The sequence below is a fragment of the Bos javanicus genome, chromosome 4, assembly GCF_032452875.1.
Source record: "Bos javanicus breed banteng chromosome 4, ARS-OSU_banteng_1.0, whole genome shotgun sequence".
Classification (NCBI taxonomy): Eukaryota; Metazoa; Chordata; class Mammalia; order Artiodactyla; family Bovidae; genus Bos; species Bos javanicus.
In genome coordinates, this window is record NC_083871.1 from 75604949 (window position 1) to 75620333 (window position 15385).

Consider the following 15385-nt stretch of genomic DNA (forward strand, 5'->3'; position numbering starts at 1 on the left):
CCCCTTCTTAAACTCCAGTTATATGTGTTAGAATTTTTCATCATATCTCACATGTCTTTCTCCTCTTTTCTGTATTTTCCATTCTTTTCCTCTCATGGCTTCAGGCTGGATATTTTTCTCTGGACCAGTCATCATTTATGCTGTCTCTAGTCTGCTGATACAATTATTGACCTAAGTAAGGCTTAATTGTATTAATTGTGTTTTTAAGTTTTAGGTTTTCTGTTTATTCTTAATGGACTCCAGGTCCCTGGTGAAATTCTCTCTTGTCTTATATTTTCTGAAACATTTTCAGTTTGGTGCTGGGTTGCTTAGTCAGTCAGTCGTATGAGACTCTTAGTGAGTTCATGGACTGTAGCCCACAAGGCTCCTCTGTCCATGGGATGGATTCTCTAGGCAAGAATACTGGAGTGGGTTGCTATTTCCTCCTCCAGGGGATCTTCCCAACCCGGGGATTGAACCTGCATCTCTGGCATCTCTTGGATTTGCAAGTGAATTCTTTACCACTAAGCCACTGCAGCTTCCCATTTAAAATCTGTGCCTTTTAACGCTAGTGTTTGTATTACCTGTGGGTGTGTTTTCTTTTCTTTTTTTTCTTTCATTTTTTGTTTCGTTTTTTATGTTTTTGTTTTGTTACCTGGAATGCCTGTTCAGTTTTTTAAATAAATATTTTATATTGTGTCCAAAAAGTATAGATAAATTGATAGATAGATGTTAGATGGTTGGATAAATGGATGGCTGAATGGATGGATGGATGGATAGATAGGTGGATGGACTATGATGGATAGAGCTGAGTAACATGAGTAATGTGAAATTTTTTCAGCTTTATTATTTTCTGATCAATCCTCCCTTTTTTTAAGGCAGAAAGCAAAATAACTTGTATTTCTCACAGTATTATTTTATTATTATTTATTGACCATGGTAGATTTGTCTAGTTCTCAAAAATTAGTTTTTAAAAATATTTTGCATATTTTTAAAAATACCCAGAAATGGTAGTGATGCTAGACTGTAAGCAGGGTGGACATCTGGTCAGTGGAACATGTGAAGTTGCCTGGGGTTTGTAGGTGTCAGGCAGGGTTTCCTGGTATTCGGCTTCTCATCACCCCTTGACAAGAGTCAGGCCAAGTGGTCTCTGCACCTCGTGGGGGTGAAGACACTGCAGGCAGGGCTGTGTTAGGGGAGGAAAGTGTTGCTGAAAGCACAAGACTCATCAGTTGCCCACCCACCCCACAGCTGCTGGTTTGCACTTTGGTTTGCATGGAGACCTTGCTGATTCTAGTGAGAAATGGTTTATCTCATCGGGGCGGTAAGTGTATCAGAGTAACTGGCCCTCAGCTTACTCACTGATGATACTCATGAGTATGTGTTGACAGCTGCAAGGACCAGCCAGATGTTTCTCCTTTGGAAACGTGCTGGGAAAGAGGAGGCTGCACTTGGTGGAGTCAGATCACCTCCTTCTGCAGCAGAAAGCTTCGTAAGTGGCACTGCTGCTTACAGTCTGCTCATGTTTCCTTGCTCCAGAACCCCGAGGCTGCCCTGAGATTCTCAGTCATTCTGTGGGGATGTCAGAGAGCCCTGTTGGACCCAAACCCACGATGCTCCGGGCCGACATGCCCACGGCGCCCTCCTTCCAGCGGGCATTCACGTCCTCCTGCACCATTTCCGGGAACAGCCCCAGCCAGAGGAGAGGGAGGTAAGGTGGCCATTGAACCAAACACAGGCTGCTCTTACAGACCCCAGCCTGAACACCACAGAGGGAAGAGGGGGGCAGGGGTCTCGTCCTCCACACGACACCAGGCCGCCTTGTGCACTGACAGCCATCGGTCTTCAAAAATGCAGTCAAAATAAAAACTCCTGTGTCCACCTTCACTTTTAGCAGGTGGGGTGCTCAAGGAACACACTGCTCTTAGAGTCTGGGCACAGCAGCCAGTTAAGGACCGTGAAGGCATTGTCTGAGCTGAGGCTGGAAAGGGGGGTGCAGTGGTCAGGCTAGGAGCGGGCCTGCCCAGGGCTGCAGGTTGGGGGTGGGAAGAGCAGGCAGGATGCACTGCTCTCGGGGGAAAAAAAGGAATTTGTGCTAGTGTTTGGGAAAGCCTTGGGTGTTGGGGGGGGGTGGTGCATGGACAAAGAGAAATGTCCTATTTCTGCTTCACAAAGGACTACCCTTGTGCAAATTCACATGCTCAGGGTAGGAATCATTTCTTAGTGTTTTACTTGTGGGTACATTGCTCTACAGTTACCATCCTGAATCCCACCTCATTTCTCTACAAAAAATGGGGCACGTTGCATATCAGGGCTTAACATTACACACACAGCGAGTATGTGTTTGCTAGTGAGATATACGTGTTACTTGTCTTTCTATATTTCTAAATATAGTTTCCAATATTTTTTTATAATTAAGTTTATTCATTTTTAATTGAAGGATAATTGCTTTACAGTATTGTGTTGGTTTCTGCCAAACATCAACATGAATAAGCCGTAGATATACCTATGTCCCTCCTTCTTGAACCTCCTCCAGTATTTTACTGTTGGAATTTCCCATTTCTGATATGGTAATCTCTTGTGTTCTTACTGGTATCCTTAATTAGCTTGTGGTCCTGCAAGCACTTATTGAAAATCGACTGTGTGAGGATGTTGGGCATGGGGAAGAGGAACCCAGGGGGAGGGGGTTTAAGCAGATACATGGGTGGTGCCTGTGTGGTGGGACCAGGGGAAGGACAACGCTAATCCCTGTGCTCACATGGACACGGGCAGGGAGGACTTCAAAGTCGGACACAGTGGAGCTGCAGCTTGAACTGAAGAGAAGAGGGGACTTTGCCAGGTCAGAGTGGGAAGGAAGGCACGCAGGCTGTAGAGGCAGGGAGGGCCGCCTCCCCTCCTCAAGGTTGTGGACTGAGCATCTGGGGTGAATGGTCAGGTGGGAGGCTGGAGAAGCAGGGCCTGAGTTCTGATATTTGGGGAGCCCCACGTTGCTGCAAGGGGAACCTCAGTACCCCGCCTCTCGTCCCCATCATGTGGGAACTGATGCTAATTCCCAGGCTAATTAGACTAATTCCCCTAATTAACCACTGCTAATTCTCTCTGGATATGTCATTGTCTCGCCATTTGTCTTTTGAACAGCCCTTCCTCAGCTGAGCACCAGTGGGTGGAGACCAGCCCCAAGTCCACGCTGACCCTCCTGGGGGGCAGCCGGCCTGGCAAGGACGGCCCCGCGCGACCCCACTTCCCGCCTGCCGACCTCCAGACATCCTTCCACGGCCCCGAGCTGTCCCTGGCGGAGCCGCCGGAAGCTCTGGGTCCCCCGAGCAACCAGGCCTTCCTGAGCTTCAGCACTGCCCCCATGGCGGGAGGTGGGCTCCCCGCCGGGGAGGACCCCGGGGCCTTGCTGGCCAATTCCCACGGAGCAGCCCAGGCCCCTGGCAACCCACTGACGGCAGCTGAGGCTGCCGACAACAGCTTCCTGTCCCACAGCTTTCTCACGGTGGCACCTGGACACAGCGGCCACCACAGCCCGGTCCTGCAGGGCCCGGGACTGGCTCTGCCCGGGCAGCCACCCCTTCCTGAGAAGAAGCGGACCTCAGAGGGAGATCGGTCTTTTGGCTCCGTCTCGCCATCCTCCAGCGGCTTCTCCAGTCCTCACAGCGGGAGTACCATGAGCATCCCTTTTCCAAACATCATCCCGGACTTTTCCAAGGCTGCCGAGGGGGCAGCACCTTCCCCAGGTAGGTGCATCTCCACGGGTAGGGGGCCTATCCTTGTGCTCAAGCCTGCACTCGTGCAGGGCAGCACCCTGGGGTTATGGCTCGGCCTGCCCAGTGAGCCCCAGTGCTGTTACTGGGCTGAGTACCTTGAGAGAAGAATCCATAGCCTTCAAGGGTGCTTTTCCATCTCACTGCAATAAACGTAAAGTTAGTTACTCAGTCGTATCTGATTCTGTGACCCCATGGACTATAGCCTGCCAGGCTCCTCTGTCCATGGAATGTTCCGGGCAAAAATACTGGCATGCCTTCCTCTAGGGGATCTTCTCAACCCAGGGATCAAACCCACATGTCCCACATTGCAGGCGGATTCTTTAGTGACTGAGCCGCCAGGGAATCTCAGCCTAGCCCAAAGGAAAATACCAATCTGGAGCTGCCTCTTCATTCACCTGGGCTTGCCAGGTGACCCTAGGGGTAAAGAATCCTCTTCCCAGTGCAGGCAACATAAGAGACGTGGATTCGATCCCTGAATCAGAAAGATTTCCTGGCAGAGGAAATGACAACCTGCTCCAGTATTCTTGCCTGGAGAATCCCATGGACAGAAGAACTTGGTGGACTATTGTCCATAGAGTTGCAGAGTCAGATATGACTGAGCATGCACACACTTCTGCATTATTCGCATTAGATTTTGTTCAACAGCAGAAAACGCCGACATCCATGGTGGTTCTATTTTTTTCACTTGGAGTCAGTGTTCTGTAATAGTAGTTAAAAAAAATTTTAAACAAATACATTTGAAATTTAATTATCTCATGTTTCAAGTGTCGAAGAAAGAATTAGACACTGATAGGAGTAAGGGACATCAGCCTTGCTCTGCGTGCTTTCTGTCTTTGTAACTGTGTGTGGGTGAAATGGGGTGCCCGATCGTGGAGGTGTCCTGCTGTCTTTGTGTTTTCTGTTATCAAACAGCCACTCCCTGCTCCGTGTTAGGCTTCTCCCCTGTAAATAGAGCGCTCTCACCTGGGGTGGGACTTTGAACTTCTAGGTCCTTTTGAGGTGAGAGGTTGCAATAAAAAATACCCTTCATAGTTACTGTTTTTAAATTTTGTTTTGCAGATAATCCAGGTGATAAGCACGTGTCTGTAAACTTTGTTCAGGACACATCCAAGTTCTGGTACAAGGCGGACATCTCCAGAGAGCAAGGTGCGTGGGCCGGATGAGGACCCTGTGTCTGGGGTGGGAGAGTCGGGGAGGCATCACCTGGGGATGGATGCGTTAGAGCAAGGCCTGCACTTCATTACCTACCTCGGGGGAAAGGCTGCAACCTTTAAGTTTTTATTGGAAAACATTATTCCTAAGGAGGGAGCCAGCCAGGAAGGGCACCAGCCATGATCATTCCAGTGTTGGGGTGCAATTTTTGGTGGCTTCCACCAGCCAAGGTCTGGCCGGTGTTGCCCGCGATGCCGCAGATTGTGATGAGATGTCACGGGTCCCAGCCTCAGGGGGAAGTCAGGGGGAAGAAGTGTCTTTCCTATTAATGGGCACACCTGCCTGTGTCACATCGGAAGGACAGACTGCCAGCAGCCTTAGCCCAGCTCTCACACACAGCACAGTGACTCTGGGCGTGCAATTCAGTCTTAAGGCAGCTGGCGAATATGAGAAATTGTTACTACTGTTGCGCAGCTAAGTTGCATGTCACTTTTTACTAGAACACGAATGTAAGAGATGTCCCAGAAGGCAGCTGGCATGCCATTGGTGGCGGTCCCTCTGGGACCGGCCCTTAGGCAAACAGCACTCACTCCTTCAGCAGAGATTCCTGGGGTCCCTGCGAGGTGCTGTCGTCCGCCCTGGAGGTGATGACACGGCCGCCTGTGGGCTCGTCACTCCCAGGCGTCTCTTGGAGAGGATGACATGGAACTGGCTGGGGGGCTGGCAGACGCTGGTCAGGATGCCCAGGAAGGAGGTTCCCCGGGGTGGGTGGCTGGGGGTGCTGGACTGAGAAAGGGGATGGCGGGTGTTCCAGCGGCCAGGCGTGCTAAACACATGGTGAACCGCCACTCAGGGCTGGGATCTCAACTTGGGGAAGAAACTAGGAACTGCTCTCCTGGGGAATTCCTCAGAAATGCCTGGATGTGAATAGTTAAATGCCTGGAAAACAGAGCCGTCCAACTTTTTCATAGAAATTCTTATACTCAATTAGGCAGATAATAAAAATGGTAAGAATGTGGCTTTCTTCCCATGAGCTCAATGGACCAATTGTCATGTCATGTGGGGGGAGCCCTCTTGGCCCCGAGAGGCTTCTGAGTCCCTGAATTGGCCTTTGTGCTGTGTGCACTCACCACGTTTCAGGCTCTGGTGTGGCCAGATGCTCCGTTCCCATCCCCTCCCTGCTCTGGTTGCAAGAACCCCACTCACTGTGGTCCTTAGCTCTAGTGCTCAGTGCCTCATCCAGCTCGACAGACCCTGAGAGTGCTTGTTGAGGACCTTGCTCTAGAGCGTTCTAAATAGACCATCCTACTCCAGTGGCTCAGTCTTTCAGACCAGGTGGAGGCTAGGCTGGACTGTCTCCTTCTCTGAATGAAGAGGCGGGCTTGGTTGGAGTGTGCCTGATGGGTCCTGCAAGACAGGCATGGCACAGCCTGCCTCATAGGGTGTGGGGGAGAGACTCTGGGTGGAGGGAACCTCCCTTGTTGGCATCTGCTAGGCAGTAGGAGTTATTGTTGTCATTTGACTAATCTTGCTGTGCTTAGTTGCTCAGTTATGTCTGACTCTTTGTGACCCCATGGACTGTAGCCCGCCAGGTTCCCCTGTCCATGGGATTCTCCAGGCAAGAATACTGGAGTGGGTTGCCATGCCCTCCTCCATGGGATCTTCCCAACCCAGAGATCCAACCTGGGTCTCCCGCACTGCAGGTGGATTCTTTACTGTCTAAGCCACCTTCAGTTTACTTCAGTTTCTCAGTCGTGTCCGACTCTTTGTGACCCTATGAATTGCAGCACGCCAGGCCTCCCTGTCCATGACCAACTCTCGGAGTTCACTCAGACTCACGCCCGCGACTCACACCCATTGAGTCGGTGATGCCATCCAGCCATCTCATCCTCTGTCGTCCCCTTCTCCTCCTGCCCCCAATCCTTAGCCACACATTTAAAAATATTTCTTTGGGGTGGATCCCATCTCAAAATAGCTAATATGTGCATGGGGCATTGATTTTTCCAGTTGAACTCCAAAAGCGGAACCTCTTCTATTTTCTGGATATTTTGTGCAGACAGCACCTACACAAACGAACGCTCTGGTGGGTGTGCCAACTTCTCCAAATGGAAGAACGCCTCTTGTGGGTTTGTTGTAACTGCTGGGATGTGCTGTTTTCTGGAAAAACTGTGATGAAATTTCAGGGAGATGGAGGAGGGGGAGAAAACCTATTGCCTGTTTTGGGGCACAACTGTTCACATATTTCTATGGAAAGGTTAGTTCCTTGGGAGTTTTTTTTAAAGGTGAACATAAAAACCTCAGGAGAAAAGGGGCTCCAAAGTAAAGTAGAAAAATTTTTTAAATGTATTTATTTTTGGCTGCACTGGGTCTTCGTTGCTTTATGTAGGCTTTCTCGTTACAGCGAACCAGGGCTACTTTTCATTGTGGTGGTACATGGGCTTCTCGTTGTGGTGGCTTCTGTTGTTGCAGAGTACAGACTCTGGGTGCTCGGGCTTCAGTACTTGCAGTACTTGGGCTCAGTGCTTGTGGTTCACGGGCTTAGTTGCTCTGAGCGCGACATGTGGAAACTTCCGAGACCAGGGATCGAACCCATGTCCCCTACATTGGCAGGCAGATTCGTATCCACTGTACCACCAGGGAAAGCCTAAAGTAGAAATTAAGTATGACTGTGCCAGCTGTGCTCTCTGGTCTCTGCTCCAGCATCCTTGAAAGCTCCAGCTGCAGGGAGAGAGGTGGTAAGGATGTGGCTGCTGCCCCTGCAGCCACACGGCAGACCTGGCTTTGCCCCTGAAGGTACACTAGCTCGTTCTCACAACCTCAGCAAGGGTTCATTTCTGTTTCAGAAACAATGAGTCCAGCATGGCCCTCAGGCTCTCTTGTGCCCAGGTGGCCTGGTGATAGGTGGAGAGGGGAGGCCTGAGAGGGTAGAATGGGCCAGAGAGGAGCCAGCCTTCTCTCCACCACCCAGAAGTCTGCTGCCCAGAAGGCTGGGGCACTTCTTTGTACCACAGTGAAGTAAAATCATGACTGACAAAGAAAAGCCTTGGTTATCACAATTGAAAAATATGACTTCTGTAAGTGATCTTTCCCCTACTTTAAAAAAATAACATATGTTCAGCTCCCATAATCAGAAAACATGCTATGAGACAAGACCTGCTCACGGGCCTGGGTCCCTGGTGTCTGTTCCCCACCCGTCTTGGGGGGCGGGTACCAGAGCAGCAGGTGGGCTGTGGCTCCACGTGTTAGGCTTGCACCCCTGGGGTCACACCAGACCCCCTCCCCTTAGAGAGCATGTGCTTTCCTCTGCTTCTTTCCCACCATGCGCATAAGCTCGTGCTTGGGGCCTGTCCTGCCACAGGCTGGAGCAGTGCATGGAAAAAGGTGTAGAAGAAACTGGCTGTTTTGTCTGCAGCCAAGCAAATGCCATGTTGTGGGGTGGGGCTGGAGTCAGGGTACACAGAGGACCTGGAACAGGGGGCTCTCTGGGTTATTTCCTGTTGCTGACGGTGCTTCCAGCCACTCCCAGGTTAATGTCCGGCCCACTCTACTCCAGACAGGGCCCTGGGCTCTACAGAAAGGCAGCATTTCCATGGCTATAAGTGTGTAGTGCTTTATACTTTAAATCCCTAGTTTTCTTTTTGTAAAATGTATAAAAGAAATCTTGAGAGGTGTTCTGGTTACTGGAGAAAATTCTCACTGGTGTCTGGGCCGCATCAACCTGAGGATACTGTGATGCTAACCCATCCCTCTTTTTTCCTGTATCCTGAGTCCAGGATCTGGGAGGCCGGACCTTGAGCTTCAATGGGAGGGATATTAGAGCTACCTGTGTTCCAGCCTCCCTGGGGCAGATGGCAGGTGCGGTGCCAGGTGCATTTCATGGCCCTCACTGGCCACATCAGATGGGGTTCACAGCCTCGTCCAGACTGGAAACAGCTGGCCACAGTTGCCACCCCTGCCTCCAAGCTACGGGACGGAGGGCTACCTATGGCCATCCCCTGGGCCGAACCTTGGGACTTTATTAAATATTCAGTAACTTTGGGGGTACATCCACAGTCTTCAGAAAGTATGATTGGAAATTTCTTTCCTCCTATGGAAAGTTGAAAGTGCACGCAAGGAGCCGTAGGGCAGGGCCACGCCAGGGACCAAGTGGCAGCCCTGCCTGACTTCCTGCTCCACGCACTGTATGCGGAAACCAGTGGGCCTCGGTTTCCTGGGCTGTCAGGTGGGGTCCTCATTTGGGCTTCAAAGATGCTGTGGGCTTAATGGGAATTGCGTGTGAAGGCAGCACCTTTGTGATCTGAACGGACGGGCCACCCTGTAAAATAAAATAGTCAAGCCCACACGGAACTTCTGGTCATTGCAGTTTCCCTTACCCTTGTCACGGCCGTAAGTGGAGTCAGGCCGTGGCGTCCCCCACAGACACTCACGTCTGTCTGTTCCCCTCTGCAGCCATCGCCATGCTGAAGGACAAGGAGCCCGGGTCATTCATCGTCAGGGACAGCCACTCCTTCCGAGGTGCCTACGGCCTGGCCATGAAGGTGGCCACACCCCCGCCCTCTGTCCTGCAGATGAACAAGAAAGGTGGGTCCTGCTCTGCTCAGCGGGGCCTTGCCTGTCAGTTCCCTCTGTTCCCATGAGGTGGTGGGTGACTTGCAACAGCACTCATAGGTTTTCCTCTTAGTATTTATTTTTTTTGGCTGTATTTTAGTAAGTACTGTCCTAGCTCAAGAAGGAAGGTTAATTATTTATAAATTTCCTTTTTCTTTTTTTAACTTGTTTTGATGGGTGATCCATCCCATTGTTCAGATAACAGAACAATAAAGCAAGGCCTCTGATCAGGAGTCTTTGTTTCCATTTTCAGCCCTGTCTGCCTCAGTCCCCTCTTGCTTCCTGTGGGTAAACATCTGTAATAAATTCCTGTCTTCTCACTGTCTGTTCAGTGCACACAGATAGGCATTTTTCCTTTTCTCTTACATAGAAGGTGGCATACAGTATACACAGTTCTTGTTCCTACACCCTGTAGAGTATTTTGATGGATTGAAGATGAGGCCATTGCGAGCCTGAAGTCTTGAGACTCTCCCTTCTCAGGGAAAAGGACAAAGACTTCCTCCGTCTCTCATCCAACATTGCACTGGTGGCAAATTCTAGCTGAATAATGTGTAGTGCAGGCAGGGCGTCTTCTGACCTTTTTAATGTTTTCACTTGTGAACATAACCAGGTACAAAAGCGTTTGCGATGCCTACATGCATAAGTAAACATTATTGTGACGCAGACGTGCATGTATCCAACCACAGGTGGCAGCCTTGTGGGAAGCCCCCACATGCCCTTTTCTGAGTTTCATGATCCATCACCACCATGGCTTTTGGTTTTCGAGGATACGGGATTTAACTGGTGAAGGCCCTTCCAGTGACCCCGTGTCCTTCTGACATACCCCCATTAGCCCGTGAGTGCTCCAGCTTTCTGAAAGCAAGCGTGTTTTAGGCTTACCTTGTACTTCCCCTGCTCCGGCCATTTCTCTAAAGATCCTTGGTTCTTTATGTTGGGGAATAGTATCTAGAAACCAAAATCTAATCTCTAGTTTGGTGTCAGAGTATCACTCCTCTCTAGGACCTGAGCTAGGGAATGTGAAAAGTGAAAGTGTTAGTCACTCAGTTGTGTCTGACTCTGCAACCCTGTGGACTGCAGCCCACCAGGCTCCTCTGTCCATGGAATTCTCCAAGCACGAATACTGGAGTGGGTTGTCATTTCCTCCTCCAGGGGATCTTCCCAACCCAGGATAGAACTCATGTTTCTTACACGTTTCCTACATTAGCAGGCAGGTTCTTCATCTAACTAACACCACCTGGGAAACCCATCTAAAACAATTCCTGAGCTCATGCTGATAACCACCCATTCAAATACAAAATCAACAGGTCTTTTCTCACTGCTCCCTCAGGGACAAGCTCGGTTCCCAACAAAGCAATAGACTTTCTCCCTTCCTCTGTCCCCTAATATATGGCTTCTGGTTTATTCTTTTTTTTTTGTAATCTCATCCTGCCCTCTGTGCCTTTTTTTTTTTTTTTTTTACCAACTATGCCACAAATTCTAAGGAAAGGGAAAAGATTCTTTTCCCCTAAATGGAGATTGTGGGCTGGAATGTCAGCAGGTCACATGACTCTTGCTGGGCACCTGGACTCACCTGGGTGAGGGAAGGGTGGGCCAGAATGAGCACAGATTCTGCCCCCTTGGTGTTCAGCTGGAGCTTTCAAACCTAGGCCAAAACTTTTTTTTCCTGCATGTGTTATCTTTTTGGAAATACAGATGGTGGTGTATAATTCTTAACCTCCAGGTGTGCATCCTGCCTCTAAGGTCAATATTGACTCAGTCTTCAGGCGAAGGCAACAAAATAGAGGATTTTAGAATAGCAGATTTCTGGACATGCAGCGTTGCTGGTGTCCTCTTGGTGAAATTTTATCTGGCTGCCAAGTCTTCAACCAGCCCTTGGATCTGGTATTTGGATTTCACAGTGTAAGGACAGATCTGAGAGGAGAGTTGACTAAACCAAGAAAAAGCCCAGCAAGTCACCAGCCACCCCTGGTACCCCAGAGACAGAACAGCGACAGACGTGTGGCGGGGGCTGTTCTCCAAACCCCTACACAGCTGGTTTCCCACTGAGTCACTTCTCACCACTGGCATCCAGACCACACTCTGGGTCTTCCTTCAGTTTAGAAGCTATGGATCATTTTCCTCCCACAGCTGAATGGCAAAATGTTCTTTTCCCCGTTTTTATTCAGTACTGCCTTTTATGGAATCTGATCATTTCCTTTCCTACCAGCTATACTGCCCTTGCGAAATGCTGACACTGATGTTGATATTTGTCACTGTTGTTTATAATAAGCATCATTAGGGAACCTGCTGTGGGCCAGGTGTGGGGCCCAAACCTGCCTCTAGCAGACCTGGCCGTCAGAAATGTTAGAAGTTACAGCAGACACATTCCCATGGAAACCTGTTGCCATGGAGACACATTCTCAGGGAGGGTGCTGAAGGAGGTGGGAGAGACACAGCACAGCATGAAGGTCTGTGGGATTCATTAGCACAGCAGTGACTTCTTTTTATTCTGTTTGTTATTAGTACTTTTCCACCACCAGACAGTTTGCCATTCTGTGGTTTTTCAGGATGCACTTTCTTTCTGGGCTCGTGGGCTGGCATGAACACAGTGTAGTAGCAATATGATTAGAGGGCTTGCTTTCAGGAGGGGCTTGGTAGCTGACTCCTGGCTAAATCTTACTCAGAAGACTGGCACCCTTCCAGCTCTTTCCAGTGATTCATTCTTGGCCATCATGCTGTGTCTGGGTCCTTCTAAGCTCTTGTCTTAGGAGGTGAAGGAACTGGAGGTACATGTTCTCAGTTCTTAGCTGCTCATTCCCATATCTGGGAATTCTGCAGAATGTTTGACGCTCTTTCCCAAGGATTCCTCCACCTCCAGCCGTGGTCACTGGAGGGAGTTCTAGCTGCCCATCCAGGCAGTGCTCAGACACTGTCCTGCAATCCAGCTGCTATTCCTGGAGTGGTTGTTTGCAGCCTACCTGTTGCGGGGGCCAGATTCTCCTTCGTGCTCTCATCCTCCCATGCTCTCATTTTTAAAAATGCTCTTCTCTTTCTTTTAAATCTCTCCCCTCAGCTGGAGATTTGGCCAATGAACTTGTTCGGCATTTTTTGATTGAGTGTACCCCAAAAGGAGTGCGGTTGAAAGGGTGCTCCAATGAACCATATTTCGGTAAGTGGCTGAGCGCCTGACATGGTGTCTGAACCCATGAGCATGAGCTCCCTCTGCTTGGTCCATCACTCTGCTGGGGCTTCACTCAGAGCATCTACTTTTCATCCCCATTTTTAGATCCCTCAATTATCATTTCTAAAATAAACTGGATATGAAATTGTTCTTAAAAGCATTCTTAAAACTAGGCAAATAAAATGCACCATGCTAGGATTGGAAATGCAGGTTCCGTTAGGTATGGTCTATTCAGGCAAGCAGAGAAGTATGGACAAGGTTGGGAGTCCACCAGGCACAAGGAAAGCACAGATTCCCTGTGAGAAGAGATATTTTTTGACCCTGCAGGTGTGTCCAAAAGATGACATGCACTCACAGGCAGAGCCTGAGCAAACCAAAGCATCGCCCTACAGAGACGATTTGGTGGTGCCGGTGAGGGCGGTCTCAGAATCAGCAGACTGTGTGACTTGTTTTTTATAAATTGGCAATGGCATATCTTTGGTGAGAATCATCTGTAGTTCCTATTACCTGCCCCTTTGCTGTCTGCTGGACTTGCTGCTTCATTGAAGCTTTGCACAAATTCCCAGTTATTGAGTATGTAGGTTGCTAAAAATATAAGGTGACATGCTTTACATGCTTTACAGCAGCCTCCTTTCAGTAGATGAATTAGCTGAGCAATGCAGTATTTAGGGCTGTGCTCACTCCTGTTTGCTGTTCATCCATTCACAGGGAGCCTGACGGCTTTGGTGTGTCAGCATTCCATTACGCCCTTGGCTTTGCCCTGCAAACTGCTCATTCCGGATAGAGGTATGCTGCCGGGGCCCCAGGGCTGCTCTGGCTCTCTGTGTGGGGTCATTCACAAGGTGTTGGAATCCATAGAGATTCAGTGAGAAAAATCAGAACAAAACTTCCTTTCCATCACATGTCTGTGGGTAAACTCTGAATAGGTCAGGTCAGGTAAGAACAGGTGGCCAGGTCAGGTAAGAGGTGGCCCACTGCCCCTACAGCCTCCACTCATATCTTTATATCATGGCTTTGTGAAAAGCTTCTGTGGAGCAAAGATTCTATAGCTCAGAAGTATAAAATGCTTGGACTCAGAGACCTTGCAAGGTCATTCACATTTCATTTTTGTAATTCTACAAAATCAGAAAAATGTTGATATTGTTGACTTTAGGTGCTAGATGAACTATTCTGTTTACCTTTGTGTTTGTTTCAAACTATCCATGGGAAAAGAATTTTTAAAAATAGCACCCACAGCATATGATCAGACATATCCCTGCTTTCTTAGGCCATCTCAAGTTCACATAATTGCATTATGTTCCAGAAAGATGATTAATTTAAAATATAGGCAGATGTGACTTACGTTTCAAAATGTAATTGTTCATATAAATTAATTCGTAAATGCGAAGGGTAATTTTCTGGCCTTTGCCATCCCAGATTTTGCTTGAAGTGTGATGATGGCTTCTCTGGGTGCAGCTGTTGTTGCCAGGAGGAAGGCCCAGCTCTGCAGAGCCTGCCTGTCACCCTCTGGCATGCAGTCATGAGCATCCACATTGTCATGCATTTTCTTGTTCCTTCTTCCTACAGATCCATTGGAGGAAATAGCCGAAAATCCTCAGCAAACGGCGGCCAACTCTGCGGCCGAGCTGCTGAAGCAAGGGGCAGGTCAGTCCTCGATGTGTTTTCCTCTCCTACTGGCTCCTGGGCAGAGGTGGGATTCCTTTCTTGCATGCAGGCTGGGTTCCTTTCCTTGCTGTGTCAGGGGAGGCTTCCTTCTGTACAAGCCACCACAGGGCTGGGCTGGGGGTGGCGGGGCAAGTGTCCTGGCGGCAGGCCAGGACTCCACGGGCTGAACAAGACCAAATTCAGTGGTATAAATGTCAAAACCTGTGTTTTATTTGGGGATATGGTCAGATAGACTGTGGGTAACGTGCCCCTCCAGCAGATATATAGTAAAGTGATCAATGAGTCCACAGTTTGACCCAGTGTGACACCGACCACCAGACAGCAAGCTACTGGGGGCACTCTTTTCTTATTAATATATTTTATTTTTTAGCACAGTTTTGGGTTCATAGAGGGTGCTGCAGAGGTTTCTCTTATACCCCCTGTCCCCACACACATGCACAGCCTCTCAATTAACAACATCCTCCATCAGGTGGGGCATTTGTTAGAGCTGATGAACCTACGCTGACCCATCTCAGTCACCCGGAGTCCATAGTTTACATTACTGTTCACTCCTGGTGTACATTCTATGCGTGCATGCTAAGTTGCTTCATTCGTGTCCTACTCCTTGAGACCCCATGGACTCTAGCCCGCCAGGCTCCTCTGTCAATGGAGATTTCCCAGGCAAGAATACTGGAGTGGGTTGTCATGCCCTCCTCCAGGGGATCTTCCGGACCCAGGGATCGAACTTGAGTCTCTTATGTCTGCGTTGGCAGATGGGTTCTTTCCCAGTAGCGCCACCTGGGAAGCCCATGGATTTGGACAAATGTTTAATGACATGTATCCACCATTGTAGTATCACACAGAATAGTTTCACTGCCCTAAACATCCTTTGTGCTCCACCTGCTCATTCCTCCTCCCAAATCCTGGCAAACCAATCCTTTTATTGTCTCTGTGGTTTCACTTTTCCAGAGTGTCATATGATTAGAATCATACAGTATGTGGAGCCTTTTCAGAATGGATTCTTTCACTTGGTATTATGCATTTAAGATTCCTCCATGTCCTTTTAGGGCCT

General features: G+C 49.1%; 1 protein-coding gene across 10 annotated transcripts in view; it reads left to right on the plus strand.

The window, feature by feature from the left end:
• TNS3 (tensin 3) overlaps positions 1 to 15385 on the plus strand; it is a 222886-nt gene that overhangs the window by 198158 nt on the left and 9343 nt on the right. For all 10 annotated transcript variants that reach the window (XM_061414398.1, XM_061414397.1, XM_061414399.1 and 7 more), the window contains 7 exons: positions 1519 to 1690; positions 3118 to 3719; positions 4809 to 4895; positions 9351 to 9482; positions 12562 to 12657; positions 13378 to 13455; positions 14236 to 14313. In XM_061414398.1, coding sequence (XP_061270382.1) covers positions 1519 to 1690; positions 3118 to 3719; positions 4809 to 4895; positions 9351 to 9482; positions 12562 to 12657; positions 13378 to 13455; positions 14236 to 14313 — 1245 coding nt within the window. The remainder of the gene's footprint in view (positions 1 to 1518; positions 1691 to 3117; positions 3720 to 4808; positions 4896 to 9350; positions 9483 to 12561; positions 12658 to 13377; positions 13456 to 14235; positions 14314 to 15385) is intronic.